The following is a 24754-nucleotide window of genomic DNA, read 5'->3' as shown; positions in this document are numbered from 1 at the left end:
AGAAAAGCATGTTTGATTATAACTTAAAATTTTAAGAGTAACAACTGGAATAAGAGAAATAGGATATATAATTTCCTTTTTAATTCTCCAATTATCTGAAAAAAGGAAAATTTAATCAGTGACAGAGGTTGAAAATAAAAGAATGGAAAAAGATAAACTCGGCAAAGAAAATGTAGTCCTAGTGTTCAAAGTAAAATCACTCAATGAGAAAAACAAGGACCTATTAATTGATAAAATGTATGATTCAACAATAAGATATTTGAAGTAAATCTTTGTATACTTCAAAAGTTTTGAAATACAAAGTAAAAACTTCTAGCAATGCAAAAAGGAGAAATTGACAACTCTGTAATAACAGTGGGAGACTAACACAGCTCTCTGAAATTGACCGATCAAAGAATCACAAATAGAAAACAGAGGAGCTGGTAACAAGATTAACTGTGGTCTCATGGAGATGTCCAAAACTGCGTACCCAACAGAAAATACATGTATTTGAAAAAATGTCACAAAGTTTAAAGTCACAAATTATAAAGATCATAAATCAATTATACAGGCCTATAGTTTTGGTAGTAACTGAAAAGATAATCAAAGACTTACTCTAAAAAGATACTAGACTCAGAAGTCTTTATGGATGAGTTCTCTAAGCTTTCAACGAAATCCCTATGTTAAATACACTCTTTCAGATCATAAAAATGGTAGAAAGCTTGCCAATTGTTTACAACTAAAAAAATAAACCTTAATGTCAAAACCAGATAGGGAGAGCACCAAAAAAAGGAATTCTAATACCAGGAAATCTACTAAAGTTATTCTTCATCAAAATAAAGGAAATAAACCACACAATTAACTCAGCAAATGAGGAAAAACATTTGATAAATTCTCACCCACTACCGAGAAAGAACAAAACAACAGAACTCCTGGCAAGCTAAGAATTAAAAAGTTTCAAGCCTGGCCAATAGTTTACGTGTGTCTTACCTTCGAGCTGGTAGATTAACGCCTGCTGCGAGGGTGGATGTGCAGGTAAAAAGGCACAGAACTCCCGTGGAATAGGCCTCTTCCAAGAGTTTCCTTTCATCACTTGTTAAACCACTGTGGTGATAAGCAACCCCAAAAGGGATGGTGCGCTTTAAAACAGGACACAAGTTGCCACTGCTGACATTCTTCAAGTTTTTAATCACCTCATGTTTTTCTTCCTCCCTGTGTTTCAGATACTCCCTAGGAAAAACGATCTGTTAGAAATATGAACCCTTGATCTTACGGGAACAAAGTGCCTACTGCTTTAACTTTAGTAGATGCGTGTAAAAGTTCTTTATTAAAAATGATATTGCTTTCCTTAATAGAAGTACATAAGATGTTCTTAGAATTCTGATTCTGAGTTCATCAATTATGAGCCACTCTCAATCTTTTTGTATATCACAGAGTCCTATGAAAATATGATTAAGACTAAGGAAAAAAAACATAAAATAAACATCAAACATAACACTTTGCTTATAAGTTCGTGGACTTGCTGAAGTTCATTCCTGTATTGCCTATGAAGGCAGGTTAAGACACTTGCTGTAGATGTTACAATTAGTTTTTTCATTAGAACATACATTTTTATTGGCTTTTTAAAGAAATTTTAAGTCATTTGCTTCTGTGAAGATGGAAACATATTTGTTATCAAATCATATGTACTTATGTAAAACACCAATGGTCTAAACACTAGCATTTTAGAAGCTTCAATAATATCCCACAATGTCTCTGCATCTAAGAGTACCTATTATTTTAAACAGACATAGAGCCAGATTCTACTGCCCAGGGGATTTCATTACACCAGTTTCCCGTGACATTTATGATAAGGAGGCACATAATTAAGATACAAGTGGATATCACAGGACTCTCAAGAAATCACATGTAAAAAGGTTTTTTTTTTCAATGTTTATTTATGTTTGAGAGAGGGAGGTTGCAAGCTGGGGAGGAGCAGAGAGAGAGAGAGGCAGAGGTCAGTCAGCACAGAGCCCGATGCAGGGCTCGAACTCACGAACTGTAAGATCATAACCTGAGCTGAAGTCACACGCTTAATGGACTGAGCCATCCAGACACCCCTCAAGAAATCATGTTTTAAAGATACTCATTTAGAACCCATTTAGCTCTAGATTTACTTTATCTACATATAAATTACAGAATAAAGAAAGTATGCTCAAAACATGATTCACCATTTCTTAATCAAGAGCCACAAAAAGGGGTACTGAACTATACTCAGAACATTCAGCTTATGAAAGCAGCAAGTAATATGCAAAATATATTTTAGAGGAAATTTTCTTTCAGACGATGTTAAGTCCTATCTCTTTTAGAAAGTATGAAGTATCTACTATAATTCATTATTAACTAAGGATTCTAGAAAACCAAATTTTTAAGTGCTTCAGTGTTAAACACCAACATTTATGTCCCCCAAAACCTATTATCACCAAAAGCAAAATAAATCAAGGGTAAAATTAGTAAGTCTCATGTCTCCCAGGAAATGTCAGTCTCTAATAAATTTCCATATCGCTTAGCCGGTGCTATATTCCCTTATTCTATGAAAACAAATGATTTACTGAGACTACCTCAATGATAATTTAATTTCTTTAGATTTTTATAATCAACATCATCATTGTAAAGGCAGACTATTAGTTACCAAAATGGGAAACTCCTTGACTTTATCCTAAACATCTACATCATTGTGGTCAGTAAATTAACTATATTAGACCAATCCATGACAGTAGGACTGGATGGGGAGGTGAGGGTGAATTAGAATCCATAACTGTCTATGAATGGTGATACAGCACCGGCTAAGGGGCCAAAAAGAAGTCTGAAAAATACGATAAAACTACACATGGGACAAAGATACAGAAAAAAACTGAACTGTTCATACTTAAGGTCACTTTATACCCATTGCTATGAGTATAAAAGAGCGAATATTAAAATACTATAAAGTTACAAGTTAATAAATTTCTTAATTACTTACAAAATTCAATTCAAATTCAAATTTATTTACTTTAGTGTAAAGTTTACTAAGAAAACGAAGGCAACAGTATTTAATTAAAGAGAAGGTTAAGTTGAAGATATGATTCATATCCACAGTGATTAGTGCCTGGGCCTGTGACTACCATAGCCAGTGGGTGAACTTGCTGCAGGTTGAACCTGCCTGGAAAGTTTTACAAAATCCTGATACCTGGGCCCCACCTGCAGGGATTCTGATTTTCTGGGATGTAACCTGGGCACTGAGATTTTTAAAAGCCCTTGAGAGGATGCATTTGCAGTCAAGGTTGAGAATCATTGATCTAAAACCATGATATCAGTCAGCATTCTCTTCCATGTAACCTTAGAGTTTTTCTTTGCCTATTTCACATATATGAATCTCACAGTTAAACTTTCTTCAAGGTTAGGACCTTTAAAATCGACTGTAGTTATGATGTTCTACAAGAAATAATCAGTGCTTGTTGAATAAACAGAATATATAGCATGTAAATCATGATAAAACAGAATATTTTTTAAAGATTAACATACTTGCTTAAAAATTTGCATATCATTTCTGCTACGTTTTCACAGTTCTTCTTAGTGGGACAAAAAACTAAGCAGGAATAATTGGGAATAACTTCTGTCACCAATGCTACCAAATGATCAGGATCCATCTTTTTCAGAGTATCAGAATACTGTACAACAAGATGCAGGAACAAGGTAGTTAGCAACAATGAAAACCTGTCATTTTACCAGTGTGCTTTGAAAGGTAAGTAAACCATACTTAATTTTGAAGTTCTCATTTAATAAATCTCATCCTTTAAAAGAAAAGAAGAGACCCAGATTAAATTTTAAAACATTAAGTCCCACTTTTAGGTTATTAGGGCTTTGTTAGGCATATTTAGTTTTAAATTACAAAAATGAAAATAGTAAATGTTTTAATAACCCCACTGCATGTTCAGCTCCACTGGAGCAAAACAAAAAGTCCACAGAGAGAAACACAGATTGAGCCTAATAATGATCAAAGGACCATATAGATAAGACATGCCTTTCACTAACAGTTTTCAAAAACACAGATTCAATCACATTACAGGATATATTTTCAGAAATAAAAAATGTATTCATCAAGTAGACATAAGGAATTCAACATAGAGAAAAATATAAAATTATTTAAAAATCTCACTTCCTTCAACTTTATTAAAAACTAAAATACAGATTTAAAATATATTTTTATGGAATTCTAAACTATTGTAAAATCCCTTTCTTCTCTTTTTAATATACTTTACATAAGTCACAAAACATTAACGTAGTAGACATTAACATTTTATATACAATATCTGAACTACATAGCCCACAAAAGTTTATTCTTGTTTTGTGCTTGTTACTGAATGAATAAACATTTAAGGGAGAGGTCTCCAGATTTTCTTTGTTCATGGAGCCCCAGGGCCAAAAGAAATACCTAACAGTTTTGTTTATTAGGTATTTAGGTGCAAACAACTGAAGTACGTATTTCCTCACAATTTCGTAGCCATTTGAATAAATAATACACATCAGTTGAATGAAAAAGATACTGTTATTTCATTTTTAACCATAATAGCTAACGAACAGGATGTGCGCACAACTGAGCACTCCACAGTCTTCCAAATCTTAGAATCAGATTGGACCTGGCTACTCTTTTTTCTGTCCCACGTTGATTGTCACACAGTATTTGTTTACAGTAACTACAAAAAACAAACAAACAAGACTTCACTAAGATATAATATCATAGAAAGGAATACAGTGTGATCTAATGTTAAAACTGGAAACTACCTCAAAGTTGTAGTTTGTATGGTATCCAACAGATGTCAAGCATCCACTGTTTCTCTCAAAAATCTAAACTATCCTACGGCACCCATGTGAATCTTATGTGGTGTCCCAGGGCACCTAGGCACAATGTTTGGGAACCTCATATTCAAGGGATATGAAAATGTTACCTTATAATTCAGTAGACGTGAAAAAGTCATGCCATTCTCAGCTTTGCTGTCAACCTCATATATCGCATCATTTATTTTCAAATATTCTTTTAATTCAACCTTGCATTAAAAAGACATTTGCAATTAATACCACATATAAATTCCTCTTTCCAAGTTTAAAATTTTGTGAAGTATGTTGTAAAAAAGGACAGCTATAGAAAAACTGTCGCTTTTCTAAGGTATGCAAAACATGCTTCAATTTAAAAGTTTTTTCTTTACCATTTCTTTGAGTCTCTTTTCCTTTTCAATCAAAATAGGGATTAATACCCTTAAAGAAATACTTCTGAATTGAATAGCCACTAAAAGGAAACCAGACACTTCTGTTATTCGTCACAAGAAGTATAAATAAGCCAATGTTCACACTCTTTTATTAAGGAGTTATTTGTGTTATTCCTCAAGATCTAAAATTTTCTGTCTCATCAGTCATCAGTTTTAATTCTACATACCACCATATTCTCTTTAATTTAAGTATTTGTAGACAAAAGATGTTTATGAATACAGTTCATTGCATTTTTAAAAGAAGAGTGTCTAATTTGACTATTAAGGTCAGCCAAGTGTCTCGAAAATTCTCCTCTTTGATGCAAATGTAAAAACATCAAATTTTAAAATTAAACTTGGCGATTCTCAATAACTATTTTCTGAAAAGCTACTTAGACACTGAATATGCACATGAGTACTGCAGACAGAGCAGATGTTCACTATAAGCTACTTTCAGATAATTAAGAAATATATTTACTTTTTTAAGTCTTTTGGGAATACCTTTATTAGGGAGTTTAAATTTAAATCCACATGAAGTCTTAGCTTATTAAAAAAGCATTGTAACTACCAATGCATAAATATATGAAAATATTTTAACTTTTAAGTTAAATGCTTTTATATGCCAATGACTCAAAATATGAATGACTAAATTCTGAGCAAATGAAAAAATTTTTAAGAAGAAGTAGAAAAATAGAATGTATCTGAAAAATTTAATTCAATAAATATTCATTGAAGGCCCATAAGCCAAGTATTGTTGAGGTGCTACAGACACGCAGGTGACCCAAGCTAAGATCCTGACCCCATGGAGTTTATGTTCTTTATACACAAACTCTTATTAGCATGTAGCTATGGTGACTGGAATTATACCCCTTCTATGGTATACCTACTCTATGGTATTTTTTATATGGTATGTTAGCTACTTTTCTTTTTTTTAATGATTTGTTTGTTTATTTATTTATTTATTTCTGTGAGAGAGAAGGAGAGGGCACACACACACATGCATGAGTGAGGGAGGGGCAGAGAGAGAGAGAGAATCTCATGAGGTGCAAACAGAGGAGAGATGGAGAGAGAGAGAGGGAGAGAGAGAGAGGGAGAGAGAGTGTGGATCCAGCTCACCCAAAGTGGGGTCGAACTCACAAATTGTGAGATCATGTGAGCCAAAGTCATATGCTTAACCGACTGAGCCACCCAGGCGCCCCAGCTACTTTTCTTTCTGAGTAAGATGATATAAAACAAATCCATACAGCGCAAACCTTAGGTACATACTGGTCTAAACTGACTGGTGTAATATTCTGCTTGAAGGAATTCTTGAAGGTCTTCAACATTGTTCAGTGTTGCACTCATGCCAATAATCTGAGTTGTTTCTAAAAAAAAATCCAAAGGATTGAGGAAAATGTGTTATTTAGTGTATCAAAATAGTAATTTCAGCAACCTTTTAAAATTTTTATTTTATTTTTAAAGTTTATTTTTATTTACTTTGAGAGAGAGAGAGAGAGAGAGAGAGAGAGAGAGAGTGCGCTGGGGAGGGGCCAGAGAGAGAGGGAGACAGAATCCCAAAAAGGTTCTGCACTGTCACGGCAGAGCCCGATGTGAAGCTTGAACTCATGAACCAAGAGATCATGACCTGAGCCAAAGTCAAGAATCAGATGCTTAACTGACTGAGCCACCCACGTGCCCTTAGCAACCTCTTTGAGTTCTGTATTCTTCCTGAGTGATCTGGGAAAGGAGGGAGGGAAGGAAGTAAGAAAAATACAAAGATATTACCAGAGTATTATTCTGGCAGTCAAAGACTGAAAACTTTCAGGTATCTTGACAGCTACTATTTGGAATTTTACAGAATCTCACACTTGTCAAAAAGTCAGATCTTTATCAAGAACTTCTAAACAACAATAATGAGTATAAATATGCTTGTTGCTGACAATCTGGACCATTGTTAGGAAGAGTTATGACATGGTCCACAGGTATGGCTACAGGCAGATGAATAACGTAGGATGTGGGGCTGAGTAGGTCCTGAACTCTTGTCATATAAAGCCCTTTATGGGATCTTGCTATCAGGTTGACAATTTTTTTTTTTTTTTTTTTTTTTTTTTAAATAAAGGTGGAGTGAAACTCATGTGGCTGCATGTCCTGGGCAGTATAAAATGGCTACTTGCCATAGGAAAGCAACTCCGTCAGGCAGGTTTTATGACTATCATCCATTTTTAAAAATTTTTTTATCATTGAAATATAGCTGACATACAGTGTTATATTAGTCTCAGGTGTATAACACAGTGATCGACAATTCAGTACATTATACAATGTTCACCACGGTAAGTGTAGCTACCATCTGTTATTATCATGGACTATCTTCCCTATGCTGTACTTTTCAACCTCATGACTTGTTTATAACTGTAAAGTTTGTACCTTCACTTATTTCACCCATCCCATTATCAACTATTTTTGGTGCAGAAGGAAACAGAGGCACAGTTAATATAACTTGCTCAAGGCCACATGTGTCGTTAAAAGTTGAGTCAGGATTTTATTCCAGCTCCAGAGTCTGTCCTCAGCCGTGTGGTAACACATGATCCCCTATACAGACAGACAGTAGGGAAATCAAGAGAGAATGTTTCAGCACCTAAAAGAAAAAGGAATGATAAACAACCAAATGCTGAAGAAAAATAAGACAAGGACAGTCAGTATGCACTGGATTTGACAAGCAGGTGACGATTTGTCTCTCTTCCTCTGCTTTATATTTTTCCATGGAATTTGTCACCATCTGATACACCATATGTTTTCTTCTTTATCCCTTTACTGTCTGCTCACTTTCACTAAAACAGGTTCAGTGAAGGCTGGGACTCTGTGTTATTCACTGCTAGAGCCTTAGCACTTAAAATAGTGTCTGGCACAAAGTAGGAACTCAGTAATTGTTTTTAACGAATGATTATAAAGTGCTGCAACCTGCCTAAATAATATTGCTATCAAAAATTGTAAAATAATTCTTAATATTTGACCTTTATAATTAATCACTTTTCCATATATTAGCTCTTGCAATATATAATTTAATAAGTCATTGCAACAGCACATCTATGAATAGGAAAGAAGACATTTAGAATAAATATTTCATATACATTGAAAGACTATTTGATGTTGCAAATAGCTCCTTAAAGTGACTACTTATATTCACTGGTCTGGTGATGAGGATACTGATGGTGGTGGCAACAACAAACGTTTATCGAGTGCTATGTGCTAGGTAATTGTTGAATGCTTTACATGGTTAACTCATATAATCTTCACAACGATCCTATCAGGGTGGAACCATCATCCCCATTTTACAGATGAAGAAGTAGGTTGAGTCACACGACTAAGTACACACAACTAGTAAGTGGAACAAGATGTCCTCAAACGTTAATTTCCTTCATATTCACAGCTCTACTCATATACCGTTTCCTCCAACAAAAGTTTATAAGTTTACTTTAGAAGTAAAAAAATCTAAGGGGTGCCTGGGTGGCTTAGTTGGTTGAGCATCTGACTCTTGATTTCGACTCAGGTCATGATATCACGGTTCGTGGGTTCAGGCCTGCGTTGGGCCTGCTGACAGAGCGAAGCCTGCTTGGGATTCTCTCTCCCTGTCTCTCTGCCCCTCCCCCACTCATTCTTATTCTCTCTCTCTCTCTCTTTCTCTCAAAATAAGTAGATTTAGAAAAAAGAAAGAAGTAAAACTAATGCAGAATGATAAACTTAAAAAAAAAGGAAAGAAGTAAAAAGCTAATGCAGAATGCTTGAGTATCTTATTCTGTTACATAATCTAACTAATGACACAAGTCTTTCACAGGCTTCCTGAGTATAAATCAATTCTACTTGAAAAAATACTTACTGCTAGTGTAGAGGACTTTTGCTAGGGTCATTTCCAGTATAGCCCCACGGCTTCCTTCACCAATCATGTGTAACTTTGAGATTTAAAAAAAAATGGGAGAACAGTAAATTTGCATATGCCTACATAGAACACGCATGTATTTATATGAAATCAAGTAATCTTTGCTTTAGAATTCTTAAGCATTTTGGATATAGCAATTAGAGTACACATGCATTGTACCACTGATATTTTATGTTAATGAGTCTTGGGGGCAACATCCTGACACACCTGGAAATTGATAAGCACCATTATAAAATTGAATATACACATACACATATATTCACTCTTCAAAAAACACAACATAAAACCGAATTTAAGATTACTAAGCATGAAATGTATTCATCTGTATTGTCTACATATTAAAATAAATTACTTATCCTCATAGAGGTATTAGTGGACCTACATAATAATACATGTTGATATTAATTAATTAGTAATAAAATATAATTATTAAACTATTAATAAAATGATAAACTATAAAAGTACTTACTAACCTCATCTACAACAACCAGACCCAGACTGCCAATCCTTCCAGTTTCAATCAAGGAGTTCACCAGACTATGTCCTTTTTCAATAGTGGCAATATAGAGAGATTTTTTTTCCCTTCTTTTAATTGGGGGAAACTTTCCTTTGCTTCCAGCATATTCTTCAACAAAGAAACCCAGTTCTATACCAAAACTTGACAAACCTGAAATCTAGAATATCAGTTAAAATAAGCAAAAAATTAGATAATTAACTCGATTATTAAGAGCTCATGTCTATTTTTTAAAAATCTAAAATAGTACATAATACCAATGAATGAGAACAAAGTCACAGATAAGACACATATATCTAAGAAATGTCATAATTCACGTGTGGCTCTTTGCAAAATGAATGCAACTTTTACATTACATAATCAATGTGAAAATAAATTTCAAATGTTTCCTCTTAATGTAAAAAAAATCAGCATAACTCACTTATTTTGATAAAATAATCGATTACTTTCTGCTTGAAGAGGCAGGCTAAATATCAACAGAAAGTAAAAAACATTTTTTTAAATATTTATTTATTTTTGAGAGACAGAGACAGAGACAGAGCACAAGATGGGGAGGGGCAGAGAGAGAGGGAGACACAGAATCCAAAGCAGGCTCCAGGTTCTGAGCTGTCAGTACTGAGCCCGATGTGGGGCTCGAACCCACAAACTGTGAGATCATGACCTGAGCTGAAGTCATTCGCTTAACCGACTGAGCCACCCAGGAGCCCCTCAACGGAATTTTTAAAATGGAATTTAACCCACCAGTTTAGAAACAAAATAAAATTCTTCTTTTAAGAGGCAATTAATATTAGAAAAGACTTTTGGTAGTTTCTACATACTGCTTTGCACATCCCCAAAATATTAATTCTCCATCATTAATAGAAGTACCTCTTCTTAGTCAACAAAAAGTTGTTACAGGAATGCCTGGGTGGCTCAGTTGGTTAAGTGTCCAACTTCAGCTCAGGCCATGATCTCATGGTTTGTGAGTTCAAGCCCCACATTGGGCTCTGTGCTGACAGCTTGAAGCCTGGAGCCTGCTTAGGATTCTGTGTCTCCCTCTTTCTCTCTCTCTCTGCCCCTCACCTGTCTGTTCTCCCTCTCCCTCTCCCTCTCCCTCAAAGATAAATAAATAAACTTAAAAAAAATAGTTGTTACATTTATGGTACCTTTTCTATCTTAGTATGAAATTCAGTTAACAAATACTGCTTGTTAAAAAAAAAAATCACACCTTTTCTTGGACAATTGCCACATACGGTAGGATCATTAGAACATCTCTCCGCCGGCAAAGCAGTTCTTGCAGCATTAAAATCTCAGCCACAAGGGTTTTTCCACCACTCGTTGGCAAGGAATATATTAAGTTTTTTCTTTCTTGCACAGAATTCAGTGTTAAGCAAGTATGTTGCCATTCTATAGAATTAAAAAAAAAAGAAAGCATTCCTTTCCCCTTCTACAATTCAGTCTTAAGAAAGTTTTCTAAGAAGGAAAAACCAAATTCCATTCTGTGTATCAATCTCCTCATAATAATAAGTATAATTATACATGCTTGTTAAATGTCAAACATCCCCAGTCCTTGATGGGCAAGCCAGCGAGAGTCTAATTCTAATTCAGGCCTGGGCAAAGAAGTGGGTGACTAGGCCACCTATTCGCCAGCTGCACACTTAGGTGTAAGATTCTAACAGAGCAGGTAGTGACCTCGGGTATCACCTGAGCCATCAGAGGAGCTAAAGGACAGTACAAAGACCTGTGTGAATTCTAATGCTTTGCTCTTATGCTCTGCAAGGAGATTGTGTAAGCTTCCCTTTCTCATCTACCCACACAACATCCTAGAGAGAAACGGGACGGAGGGGGAAAAAAAACCCATGAGGTTTTATACATGGTTAGAAAGACTATTCAACCGGCTATTATGGGGAGCTGAACTCTGGCCTGAATACCATTTTGAGCTGTAAGAATATTTAAACCACAGGACTAGGATTCTTAACCAGCACATCTAGGAATTCCACAACGTAGCAAGGTGGAATTCACTAAAAGGACCAAATCAGATCCAAAACAAAACTAGAGTTTTGAAAACTAGAGTAACTACTCTCAAGGATAATCTGACAATGTGGACCATCAAAAGTCTTCAAAATGTGCATCAGTACTTTTATCACTAGGAAAATGGGCAAAGGATATGATAAGACATTTCACAGCAGGAAGAAATATGAATGGCTAATATATACGTGAAAAGACGCTCAACTGTTACCTACTCGGTTGGCGAAATAAAATACAAGTAACTACTAAAAACAAATAGCCCCACATATAGAAATTCTGGAGCTGACTGGGGACAAGGAGACATTCTTATGTGTGGCTGATGAGAGCATAAAATACTATAATCTTTTTAGGGGTGCCTGGGGGGCTCAGTCAAGTGTCCAACTCTTGATTTTGGCTCAGGTCATGATCTCACGGTTCGTAGGATCAAGCCCTGCATCAGGCTCTGTGCTGATAGTGTAGAGCCTGCTTGGGATACTCTCTCTCCCTCTCTCTGTCCCTCCCCTCTCCAAAATAAATAAATTAATTTAAAAAACAACAACAACAACAACAACCCTACACACTGTCTTTGGTCTAGTAGTATTGCTTCTAGGTCTCTACACCTATAGAAATAAAAACAAGATTATGTGCAAGATGTTCATCATAGCATTATTTATATAAAACAAAGAGCCATCAAAGGGTAAAGGTGGGATAAATTATTGTAATCATATGATATTCTTTGCAGCCTGAAAGCAGGTGGTAGACTGATTTATACATGCTCAATATATAATGAAAGATTATAAATGTGTGTTAGACTGTAACTAACCAATTATGTACAGATTATTAGAAACTAATATATACATAGAAAAGTTGTACCTGAATGTATTACATTTTCCAAAAAAAGTTAAATAAAAAAAGGTGACTACTAATATGATATATTGCAAAGCTTTAAAAAGTTACATCTGAATAACAGCCAAATGACTAATTTCTTACATTTTGGTGATTCCCAAATATTTGCAAATGACTTCTTTTCACTTTACAAATATTTCAAAGGGGGGACCTGGGTGGCTCAGTCAGTTAAGTGTCTGACTCTTGATTTTGGGTCAGGTCATGATCTCATGGTTCATGAGTTCAAGCCCCATGTCTGTGCCAACAGCATGGAGCCTACGTGGGATTCTGTCTCCCTTTTCCTCTCTATCCCTCCCTTCTCCCTTTCCTCCCTCCCTTCTCCCCCTCAAAAAGAAATAAACATTTAAGAATAAAAATGTCTCAAAAATACTTAAATACTTATGTTTAATATTTAATACTTACATATTAAAAATATTTCAGGCTGGTATTACCCATTATATATGAAACTGCAGGTATCTGTGCAAAAATACACCTTGACCACATCCGCATTTCATCCAACTCAGATTTTTTTAAAGTATAAAATGACCAAAATAACAAATACTTAGCAATATCACTTATCTTCACCCACTAAAAAATGATTAACTTAGTTCTCGACATTTATGGAAAACCCATTAAGCATGCAATTCTATGATAAAAAGGCAAAAAAATAATAACAGCGTAAGGTTGAGGTTCTCAAGCTCAGTGGTTCTCAAACTTTTGGCACACCAGGATCCACTGGAGGGCTTGTTAAAGCCAACTGCCAGGTCACACCCCCAGAGGTTGATTCAGTAGGTCTAGAGTGGAGCTTGAGAATACTTACTTCAACGAGTTTCCAGGTGCTGCTGCTGCTGCTGTCCAACAATTACTTTCAAAACCACTACTTTAGCCCAATGAAAAGTGACACACATATTTATGCTTTAGATTGGTCATGTCATCGAACCAGATTGATAAGCAAAAAGAGATTTAAAAACTTGTTATTTACTCAAGTTCTTACTTAGAAGCTACCAACATAACCATTGACAGTCATTACCCAAGTCTCATTTCGCATGTCCTTGATGCAGAACATAGCTTGCAAAACAACCACGATTGTTACTTACTTTTAATAGACCAGGAACTAAGGCTCAGAGTACAAAACTTGTGTTTAAGTAACAGGATCAGAATTCACAACTAGGCTGACAAGCCCCAGCAGTTGAGAACCAACTGGAGCCTACCAGGCACAGTGGTAGTTAATTAAGAAAAAGAGGAGTCAGAGATAGCCCTGTCCTCAGAGAACTCGCTCTGGCAGAAGATGCGGATTAAACAAAGAACAAGGAGCTAGAAGAAAAGCAGAGGGAAGAAAGCGAACGCCTGCTTCAAGGGCAATACACACCTTTAGCTCTTTAACTGCAAACCTCACAATTTAGAATTTATTAGACCCTTTTAGTCTTACATTAGACTTTGTGTCCTTTCTCCACCTGGTTGTCTTCTCCCTGAGATGAGAACCGTGTTTTCATATGGTTCGTAAGGTACTAAGACAGGAGTTTCAGAAACACTTAAGAAGTGATTGGTTGATAGGCTCATCTTTTGAGGATGGCAGCAACCGTCCCTTCTTTGCCTAAAGTGGCACATATCTGAAATATATGCAAAGACCCAGGATTTTTGAAAAACATTACAACATTTATTGTTATTAATACTATCTCTTTGCACTTAACTCTTAACTTCAGCTGTCTTCAGAGATGTTTAGTTTTAATCAGTGGTATTACTAATATTGATGCTGTCACTCAAGACATGAATAGTAAAAGGAATTTCGAGTTTTGGTAGAGAAGACAGAGCCAGCCAAGGAAACACCAGCTAAGAAAACTGAGAAGCAACTAGACGATCAGAGATAAAAACGAGTGGAATGTCAAGAAGTCAAGAAGTCCGTGTTTCAAGGGTCTGGTTAATTGTGTCTGGTAAGCTACTAAGAAGTTAGAAAGAACTAAAAGTATTGGATTTAGACACCCTAGTCATATCTCAAGTGAGAGCACAGAACCCAGAGTTGGAGTGGGCTGAGAATTGTGAGGTGAGGAAAGGAAGACAGCAAAGATAACAGATTTGAGAAGTGTGACCATGAAGGGAAGAGGTTCAGTAGCAGCAGGATAGGAATGGAAGGCTTGAGAGAACTGATATTTTGATTCATCTTAAGATGAGATATGTGACCATGGGAGCATCTGCTTTCTATTGATTTGCACAAGTATTATGGTAATTATGGTAAATGTTTTTTCATTTCAGCAAAAAGCATTACCATATAATTTTCCAATTCCCTTGAACTGAACATAAAGGTCTCTCACTTTGCTGGGTAATGAATAAAAAGGACCAAGGTCATCTGATGATGACTCAATTGTTTTCTTGGCAACATTAATCTCCTCAGATAGGAGAGTCTCTTTGAGTTGTTTAGTCTTAGAAAATATTGGTGTTTGGGCCTTGGCATTTCCAGTCATGGCACTTTTTAGATGTTCTTTAAGACTTTTTCTTCTATTCTCCTCTGAGCTAGTTCTGACTTTAGAAGAGGAATCATCAGTTTGCTGGTGTTGTTCTATGCTATTCTGGGGTAATTCCTCATTCACAGTCTTGTGGGAGGAGGAGTTGCAATCCCTCTCTTTGGTAGACTGATCGCCCAAATCATTTGAAGAATTATGCAAATTTTCAAAATATAAAACCTGGGAGGAAGGTATATCATACAAAAGATCAGGTTCAGGTTCAATACAGACATCTTCCTGCCTACTCTCGTTCTTTGTGTGCTCATCCATTTTTAATTCAGTAAAGTTGTCTATGGTAGTAACGCTGAGTTTGTTGTGTCTGTCGCTTTCTGAACAAAGATCGTCAGTGGCAAGGTCTGAGGCATGTTTCCTATGTTCAGGAAGCTGCATATATTGTTCCAGGTCATCAACGTGAGCTAAAAAAGAGTTTTCAGCAAATCTATCATAGTCACCAAACATGTCCTCTTCACTGTCATTATTCTGGAAAGAAAATGAAAAGATTTATGGTCAATTCTAGCTTCACTATAAATAAAAGTTTCAGTCTCAGGCTATACCAGGGTATAATTATATGGATTATAGACCTTAATGTAAATCACCCTATGAAATGGGTATTATCGTCTCCATTTTACAGATGAAGAAATGGAAGCCCAGAGTGTGTAAGTGATTTGCCTAAACTGCACTCCTAGTGTATGGTGATACAGGGATCCTGATTTAGTCAGTGCTAAATCCTTAAAGGTAATCCTAAAAAGGTAGCAAGACCAACCGACATCCCTTGAAATGTCATCTCACTAGAAGTTTCTGAGAACTGCACTATCTTTTCCCCTCCCATACTCCAATCTAAGACCAGCTTGTAACAGAACCATGCTTGTACCACTGGACATTCCAAGGAAATTCTGTTCCTAGGAATTTGGAATTGAAAGGGAGGGTCTGCATACTGACTTGGGATGATCTACTAAACAGAGGAGATGTAAATTTAGAGGTAGCAGTACAGTGAAGTGATTAAGAAAGCAAGATCTGAAGGGGCACCTGGGTGGCTCAGTCGGTTAAGCTACCGACTTTAGCTCAGGTCATGATCTCATCGTCAGTGAGTTCGAGCCCCGTGTGGAGCTCTGTGCTGACAGCCCAGAGCTGGAGCCTTCTTCAGATTCTGTGTATCTGTGTATCTCTCTCTCTCTCTGCCCCTCCCCCACTCACTCTGTCTTTCAAAAATGAATAAATGAATAAATGTTAAAAAAAAAAAAAAAAAAGCAAGACCTGAAGTCAGAAACCCAGTTTCTTGGGCGCCTGACTGGCTCAGTCAGTTAAGTGTCTGACTTCCGCTCAGCTCAGGGGTTTGTGGGTTTGATTCCCCAATCCCTCGCATCAGGCTCCCTGCTGTCAGCAAGGAACTCACTTCAGATCCTGTGTCCCACTCTCTCTCTGCCCCTCCCCTGCTCATGTTCTCTCAAAAAAATAAATAAATAAACATTAAGAAAAAATAAGTGTTTCTTAACTTCTCAGGGCCTGATTAATGTTGTAAAATCAAGATAATGCAAATAGCTTAAGCTTAAAATAGCAAATAGCTTAAGCAAAATACCCCGCACATAATGAGTGTGCAATAAATGGCAGATTCTATTAGTACAGTAGGAACAGCAGTAACCTGGAAATCTAGATTTGCATCTCAGTCATGTCACTTATTTGCTGCAAGTATGACTTTCATACCTACAAAAAAAATGAGGATAGCAAAGCAATAATACCTCACAAGTGAGGACTAACAGCGATAACAAAGACGAAGTAAGCAAATGAAGGCTAGTAGATAATTGGTCAACTGTTTGCATCTAAGAAGGGAACTGCCGAAGTTTTGAAGTTTCAAATTCCATCACTTCTACAGCTGGTCTCCCAGGGTTCTTTCAGTGGGCATGCACGCTAGGAGACCTGGGTTTACATCATCGCTCCAAAAGTGGACAATGAGACCAGGACCTTGGGGAATTTGAGAGCTGAGGCGGTTGTACCTCGACCGGCTGCACCTCCGCGGTTTTCTTCCGCCGACTTCCAGCCATTATCTCCTCCTCGTCCTCCTCCACCTCATCGCCTGGCTGGAGATCGGCGGCGGTGGGGGAGGCAAAGATGCTCTCTAAGCTAGGCCGGTTCCTTTTGCGGACAGCAACCCGCCGGCGGATGCGGGAACCACCTTCATTCATGGCAGGGGCCGAGGACCCTGCCCGAACTTCGTCCCGCGTGACCCAGCCGCCAAACCCCCGTGGAAGAGGGAGTGGAGCACTGGGCGAGGGTAGCAACTGACGGGAAACCGCGCTCGCCTGTCCATCCACCTTAGGGTAATATCGCAAATCAATTGCCGGGAGGCTGGGGGGGGGGGGGGGGGGGGGCGGCACTCAAACCGGAAGCGGAGGCCCGCGCAGAGGGGCCCGCCTTCTCCTTGTCCAATCATAGGTGTCCCAGGCTTGTGCCTGTGAAGGGTTGAACGAAAAGGTGCTGCGCAGGCGCATTGAAAACCTTACCGACTTCGGTTCGCCAGCGGAACCTTTGAATCGAGTTTTCGGGCCACCAAGGGAGGAACCCCGGAGGCGACTCGTCAGGAATATTTGGAAAGAGGATAAGGAAGAGGAGGAGCGAGGATCCATGGCGGCGCTGGTTGCTGTTTGCAGTGATCTAGGGAGGAAAAAGTTGGCGTACTTCATAAAGCCAGCTCTCTGCCTCAGAGATCCTAAGACTCACGCGGGTAAAGTTTCCATAACCTATGCTCTTTTGTGGCATTGCAGCCGTTGCATTGGCCCTAATTAGGTTGGTGGAGTGGTCACTGTTAGCCAAACGACGCCGGTTTCTAGGCGATTAAGAGCTTCTCCAGGATACGTGGGAATCTGTAATGGCCCGTGACTAGTGTTTTAAGGCAGAAGGGTGCGTGATTGTCGTCGAGTACACTTTTTTAACCACACGAAGAGAGTGATCTCCTGATTCTCAGAGTACTTGCTTGAGAGCTCTGGGTAGAGTTGGTAAGGAAAGTACATTTCCAGAGTCACCCAGCAGCAGATTATAGGGGATGTCTAACGTTCCAGATCAGGGCGAAATGGTGACATGGGCTCTCGAATCTATCATTTCTGCACGTTATCTTTTCTGTCAATACTTTCTTTAGGGGGTCTGTTACTACATTTTCCCTATGGTATAACAATGCCTTTCTGTTGCTTTCCCGGTATTTCCATCAAAATCTGCCTCTAACCGTTGAGTGAAGGGAAAATAAACTTCAGGAAGAGAGCAGGTGAGAGGTTGTAGGGATAGGGAAATAATATGCCTTTTCCCCAAAGCCTTGGAAAGCACATTCATCATAAATCTTACTCTGCCTCACTTCTAGAGGTTTTTATCTTGTTGTTTGTAAATATAAAACCTCCTTAAAAAAAAAAATCTTGTTTAATGTTTATTCATTTTTGAGAGACAGAGACAGAGCATGAGTGGGGAAAGGGCAGAGAGAGGGAGACAGAATCTGAACCAGGCTCCAGGCTGTCAACACAGAACCCCACACGGGGGCTCCTCACGAACTGCGAGATCCTGACCTGAGCGGAAGTCCGACTGCGAGATCCTGGCCGGAGCCGAAGTCCGACGCTCAACAGCCACCCAGGCGCCCCAAAATCTCTTTGTTCAATAAAAATTTTAAATGTTTATTTTAGAAAGAGAGAAAGAGAAAGAGTGTGAGTGGGGGAGGGGCAGAGAGAGAGGGAGATACAGAATCAGAAATCTGCTCCAGGCTCTGAGCTGTCAGCACAGAGCCCAGCCTGGGGCTCAAACCCATGAACCGGGAGATCATGACCTGAGCTGAAATCGGATTAACTGACTGAGCCATCCAGGTGCCCCCAAACCTTTCTTTTATATTGTATCCCTTGGTTCACCTTGCTTCCATAAAAACAAAAATATTTCTTTAGTTACAGAGCTAACAAAAAGAATTGGTTTGTTTCTGTTTGTTTAATTGCAGTGCTGTGGAGAAGCTGTTCACAATATACGCAGGTAGCCAGCAATGAGGACCTGGTAAGGCTTTTTTTCTTCCCTTTAACGCATTTGCAAATATGAGCAAATTCTTACATTTTAGCTATTTGAATAAAGTTCAGCTGGATGACAAAACAATTAAGAAAATAATCAAAGTTTGAAAATTAGAATTCATTGGTGAATCAGCACTTAAGAGAGCTTGGAAGTAAGAGAATTTCTAAAGATCTACCAAGAAGCATCAATTGTGTAAGACCATACTTTTCTTCCTAGATCTTAAATTTAAAGATATATGTGCTTTAGAAATTAAAGAAGGTAGTTTTGGTGTGTGCAGTAATTGCAGAATATCCAACAGAGGAATTGGACAAAGTCTCTTCTCCATTTCAGATTCAGTTCTTTGTGCCATTCATTACTGGGGGAGCTTGGGGGGGGGGAGTGTGTTTGGTGTTTTAGTAAGTGAGTGTTCAAAATTAAAGTTTTACAACCAGGATGTTCAATACAGTTTCTTTTAGCCTGTAGATGTATTTTTATGGGTTTCAAGTGCTAGCTTTGGGCTTGGCCAGTATAGCTTTTCCTGCTATATGCAAAGATGATTTGACACTAATCAAACCATACAAAACATTTTAACACAGTGTAGAGAAGGAATGTAATCATTACATGTGAGCTGCATATAAATTGGATTAAGAGTCTGAAGCGTTGGAAAACAGAATTCTAGTCCCTTGAGCATCCTTCTTGGTCATTTAATGCACACCACAGTTCAAGAGAGTAAAGGACATTACTAGAGCTGTTTTATAGGTCATAAATTCCCCTGAGATGCTAATAAAATATGGGCTCTCAGAAAAAAGCTCACAATTTCATTCACTTGAAATTTTGCATACAACTACAGGGGGTTAAGGTCTTCAAAGCCATTTCTAGATAAGAATATCTTGATTGGAGACATGCCTGTACTGATTATAGACGGGAGGCATTGTGACAGAAGCATTGGAGTTAGTAGTGAGGACAGAAAAACCAAAAAGGTTGAGATATAAAGCAGTTTGGGGCCATGAAAGGTATCCTGCCATAAACAGAGATTGTATTCTATCCCAGAATCCTCCTCCATGATTTAATTCCTCCTCAGCCAAACCAAAGTATGCATACAAAACGTTTATAAACACACTGAAATCCTTAAAATGGTGACTCTTTTTTAGAAACCTTGATTTTTCTTCTACAAGCCAAGCTGTCATATTTATTCTTTTTCATATTAAGAAAGGTACAACTAATCCTTTGGATAGATTCAAATGTGGTAACCTTAAGATTTAATTCTATTTTAATATTAACACATTAAACTATTAGATTTTTTTCTTTCCTTTATCTTAGCCCATTCCAATGGAAAATCCTTATAAGGAGCCTCTTAAAAAATGTATTTTGTGTGGAAAACGTGTAGATTATAAGAATGTACAGGTGAGATATGGTTTTACTTCACTATGATACTTGATTTTAGGATTTTTGCTCCCTTGTTAGTCATAACTAAAGAGAATCAAGTCAGTTTTATAACAGGCTTTGTGTAGAGGCACCTGTTGTAGTAACTTCATAATTTCAAATCTGGTTTTCTATGTACAAGGCATCCCTTTTATTAAAATGAGAGCCCTTTGGTTCTCCCTCATCTATTATTTCAGCTCAGTGTTTTCTTCCTTTTTTCCCCCCCTCTGCCTTAAAGGTCTTACCAGTAGCTTACTATGCAGGGATTCTTAGTTGGTAGAGTTAACAATTTGGAAAAAGCCCCTCTGCTGAAGTTGATCTCTGTACTGATACACTACCAATATCATTGCTTCAAAGGTATTTTTATTTGTTGTCCAGGGCTCAGCAAATTAAAAGTGGCAAATCACGGGCAAGAATGGTTCTGGAGTTAAGTATCCTGACAGTAGCATAAAGTGATAGCTGCCTTAGAAGCAAAACCATTAAATTTAAAGCACGTCAGGAGGATTATGCATAGTGCCAGCACAGTGCCTGCGACCTGAAAAGTACTAAAGAAGAATTTAAATTAATAAAACACAAAATTATGGCAAGCGGCTTGATGTACCTGTTGAAGACCTCACTGTAGTCTGATAGAATAATGTGATAGCCTGTCATGATAGATGAAATGTTTAATGCTAAGCATAGTATTTTAGGAAAGTATCTGTGGAGGTCAAGGAAACAGCTTTAGCACTGAAAACAAGTGCTCATTAAGCTGTTGTATAGACTTTTTTGACACACTGGATAAGAGATGTTAATTTTGGTAATTAGCTTTTTCATTTAAAAAGATGATCTATTAATAGAATGGACATAGTATTTTTATTTAATGAATTTTGCCTGAAATTAAGCCTTTACATAACTTGACAGTGATATATACATTTTTTAATTTACACAATCAAGGTTGAACAAATGTATTGATATAAATTTTTCTTCTCCAAATAAAACTCAAAACAGCTTTTGTCCCAGTTTGTATCTCCATTTACTGGATGCATTTATGGAAGGCACATAACAGGTATTTTGTTTTCTATTATAGCAACTTATAAAAATTAGGTAAATCTACTTGTTATTTAAGAAAAATGGCAGATATTCAGATTGTGCTATAAATCACTATTAGTCCAGATATGACAGTACTTTGAGAAAGCCTCTTTGTAGGCCAAAAGGGCTATTATTTTACATGTCTTCTTATGCTCAGAGCTAACTACAGGCGGACATGTAAAAAAAAATTAGGGCTTAAGAAAATTGCATTGATGTTTTGGAGTATACTATAATCATTCCTATTTATTTAAACCTGGGGCCAATTGCCTCTAGGCCAAGTTGGATCTACCACTTGTTTTTGTAAATAGCTTACTTTACGTAGCGTCTATAGCCACTTTGTGACTACATCAGACTAAATTAGGACACTGTATGGCCCACAGAGCCTAAAATATTTACTACCTTGCTGTTTACAGGTTTTCTAGCCTCTCCTTAAGATAGTTGTTGTGCATTTTGAGTGCTGACATTTTTTTATGAATATGAAAGCATTTCTTTCATAGGTCTTTGTGGGAAGAAACAGAAAGAAATCACAAAAGCAATTAAGAGAGCTCAAATAATGGGTAAGAGCATCTGAAAAACTGAATTGGGCTAATCGAAAGTTTTTGCTCGTTATCTTTTGTGAAGAATTTTCATTCTTTTTTACAGGGTTTATGCCAGTTACATACAAGGATCCTGCATATCTCAAAGACCCTAAAGTTTGTAACATCAAGTATCGGGAGTAAATTACATGTCTTATCATCAGTAAATGTATTTTACAATAAATGGTTGTATGGTTTTAATATTGACTCAAATTAGAAGATTTAGTAATCTTTGAGTAGAAAATAGGCTAAATCTTGCCAAACGCTTGTAAGTTTTAAATTCTTAATAATTGAGATCTTAAAAGGAAAAAGTGCTTCCACTGCTCATTAAAGAAACATTATTTAAAATGTTAATACTCATCACATTTTACATACATACAAACTTTAAAAATTGGTACTGTAGGATTGTCATTTTATCTGGTCCCCACTTAGCTCATACCATATACAACTCATAGTGGGATTTTAAGTATGGAATAGAGGACTTGGAATTTTACTTTAGTCCCAGATTTTGTCTTGTAAATGGGATTTTAGGCATATGGTTGCATCAAGGTGGAATGCTTTTATTAATGCCCAAATTCCATGTGACAAAGTGTAGACTTGAAATTGCTTAGATTTTTCTAACTACCAATATTTAAGTATGCCTGGCCAGGACAGTGGGTGTTCCCTTTATAGAGACATTAGTTACGTGGGTATGGTTAGTGGTGCAGTCATAGGCCCTAACATTTATTCCTGGGCTAGTCTATCTTGAAACTGGTAGTGTACTTTGATTTTTTTTTTTTTTTAAACATTTACTTACTTTTGAGAGATAAGAGACAGAGCATGGATGGGGGAGGGGCAGAGAGAGAGAGGAAGACACTGAATCCAAAGCAGGCTCCAGGCTCAGGGTTGTTAGCACAGAGCCCGACACAAGACCCAAACTCATGGATGGTGAGATCATGACCTGGGCCAAAGTCGGACACTTAACCAACTGAGCCACCTAGGTGTCCCGGTAGCGTAATTTAAAATGATCCATAAACAAATGGCCTAGTAACTAATTGCCAAAAGATGAGAGTAACTGGGGGAAAATGATATAGAAGGACCCTTTTCCTTCTTTTCACTTAATACCAAAAGGTGGGTCATCAAACTTAATTATGGGAATTCAGCTGGTACTGACCTTAGCATGCTTCTCTATGACTGGATGTTTAGCATTTCTTTCTTCAAGATGGATCATTGTGCCAAAGTATGAACTAAATACATTACCTCTCTATAGTGCTTTAGGAAACTGAACTTTGTATGAAGGCCTGTTTCTTTTAAGGAGTCTGAAAAATCTTTAGTTACTGTCTTAAGACATTTGCATATGTTGGTTGCTTATTGCTTCTGCTGGTCCTAGTCTAGCTTGTTTTATCTGTTGATTAGTAGACTGGTACATGGAGGGCAGGAAAACACTAAAGAGTCAGATGACTCCAGACTGGTAAGTAGCAGCGTAGTAAATAAGCAAGAGAACTTACTTAACAAAGCTGGTCTTGGGTGACCACAAGACAGATCTCAGAAAAACAGATCTCTGCACCTGCCTGTCAAGAGTCTTAAAAGTTTATATTGAGGTCTTAACTGGGTTTAGTCACACACAATCCATATGGTCTTAACAGCTTTCTCAAGTCCATGTCCTTGGAACACTCCCAATGTGGTAACAGTAGGCAAAGTGTACATTCCAAGGATGGGAGGGGGTGAGAAACCTTTGTCTCAGTCCAGCATGCAGGTAAAGTAGGTGATGTGTGCTCAGTGACCTCCAGCAAATCATTTGTTGGCTGCATTTAGTCATTATGTTCTATGTGATGCTCTATATGCTCTAGTGATGTTTGTGGTTATTTTAATTTTAGTGTGTGTGAGTGGGGTGGGGAGGGGCAGAGGGAAAGCGAATCTTAAGCAGTCTCCATGCTCAGTGCAGAGCCCAACACGGGGCTCGGTCCCACAAACCTGGGATCGTGACCTGAGCCAAAATCAAGAGTCAAAAACTCAACCGACTGAGCCACCCAGCTGCCCACCTGCCCCATTTGTGGTTATTTTTAAGTCAGGTTTCAGACTGCCAACCTATTTCCCCTCCCTCTGCCCTGTGTTGTTACACCACAGTGCTTCTTAGGTAACCAGTTAAACAGCCCCAACAGAAACTCTTTATACAAAACATCTCAGTTGTTATGTGGGCTTCATTAGCACCCTGTGGGTAACTAATACATGTTAACATAGATAAAAGATAATTTTGATAGTAGCTAGGAATTTGTTCTGCCACTAGGAAGTAGCAGATGGAAAAGCTATGCTCAAAGTTTGTGTTCAGCATTTCATCCAGTGAGTGAAACATGAAGGCTTCATATAATGTGTAGGCCTTGTGGAAATTTCTCACAATTATGTAAAAGAAATAAAACACACAGTAAAAGCTCTCTTAGGCAACTTCCATTTAACCAGCTCACTGGATTAAACTGGAGCTTTACATCCTCAAATATCAAACTGAAGCCCATAATTCTTCAAACCTGTTGAGTTCTACATTGCCAAGAGTCAGCTATTTTGTTCCCCAAGTCTGTGTCAGTTTCGTCACTGTATTGATGAAGTAGGAGCATTAAAAAGTTACTGCAATGAAAACTAAGTAAATGCTTTCCAAAGACTTATAAAGATAA

General features: G+C 37.5%; 2 protein-coding genes across 10 annotated transcripts in view; one reads left to right on the top strand and one right to left on the bottom strand.

The window, feature by feature from the left end:
* Positions 1–17371, bottom strand: part of HELQ (helicase, POLQ like) — a 41922-nt gene extending 24551 nt beyond the window's left edge. For 3 of the 7 annotated variants that reach the window (XR_006201850.1, XR_006201851.1, XM_042936016.1), the window contains exons 1-9: positions 17031–17371; positions 14805–15519; positions 10878–11056; positions 9630–9830; positions 9097–9169; positions 6510–6607; positions 4947–5045; positions 3523–3668; positions 970–1209 (exon numbers count right to left, since the gene is read on the bottom strand). Coding sequence is in view for 5 of the 7 variants with exons in the window: in XM_042936016.1 (XP_042791950.1) it covers positions 970–1209; positions 3523–3668; positions 4947–5045; positions 6510–6607; positions 9097–9169; positions 9630–9830; positions 10878–11056; positions 14805–15519; positions 17031–17219 (1940 nt within the window). In the remaining 2 variants the exon portion in view is untranslated. Of the gene's footprint in view, positions 1–969; positions 1210–3522; positions 3669–4946; positions 5046–6496; positions 6608–7646; positions 7754–9096; positions 9170–9629; positions 9831–10877; positions 11057–14804; positions 15520–16775 lie in introns of those variants that run through there. The other 4 variants (XM_042936018.1, XM_042936020.1, XM_042936019.1 and 1 more) reach the window with 4 other exon arrangements.
* Positions 17372–17421: 50 nt separating this feature from the next.
* MRPS18C (mitochondrial ribosomal protein S18C) lies at positions 17422–22310 on the top strand. Of its 3 annotated transcripts, XM_042936022.1 has the most exons (6): positions 17462–17758; positions 19001–19053; positions 20365–20448; positions 21454–21511; positions 22032–22091; positions 22177–22310. In XM_042936022.1, exons 1-6 carry the CDS (start codon positions 17659–17661, stop codon positions 22251–22253), a joined length of 432 nt encoding a protein of 143 aa, XP_042791956.1. In that variant the 5' UTR covers positions 17462–17658; the 3' UTR covers positions 22254–22310. The 3 variants fall into 3 exon arrangements, with proteins under 3 accessions (XP_042791958.1, XP_042791957.1, XP_042791956.1); XM_042936023.1 differs by lacking the exon at positions 20365–20448 and having other exon boundaries at positions 17457–17758; XM_042936024.1 differs by lacking the exons at positions 20365–20448; positions 21454–21511; positions 22177–22310 and having other exon boundaries at positions 17422–17758; positions 22032–22088.
* Positions 22311–24754: the final 2444 nt, after the last annotated feature.

The sequence above is a fragment of the Panthera leo genome, chromosome B1 (assembly GCF_018350215.1).
Source record: "Panthera leo isolate Ple1 chromosome B1, P.leo_Ple1_pat1.1, whole genome shotgun sequence".
Lineage (NCBI taxonomy): Eukaryota > Metazoa > Chordata > Mammalia > Carnivora > Felidae > Panthera > Panthera leo.
This window is presented reverse-complemented; position numbering and strand designations above follow the sequence as displayed.

What these genes read in the sequence shown, in the direction of transcription:
- MRPS18C (XM_042936022.1), top strand. Translation starts at nt 17,659, where the DNA reads ATGGCGGCGCTGGTTGCTGTTTGCAGTGATCTAGGGAGGAAAAAGTTG. An exon ending in TAGCCAGCAATGAGGACCTG is followed by an intron (nt 19,054 to 20,364) that starts GTAAGGCTTTTT and finishes CCTTTATCTTAG; the next exon opens with CCCATTCCAATGGAAAATCC. An exon ending in TAGATTATAAGAATGTACAG is followed by an intron (nt 20,449 to 21,453) that starts GTGAGATATGGT and finishes AACTCAAAACAG; the next exon opens with CTTTTGTCCCAGTTTGTATC.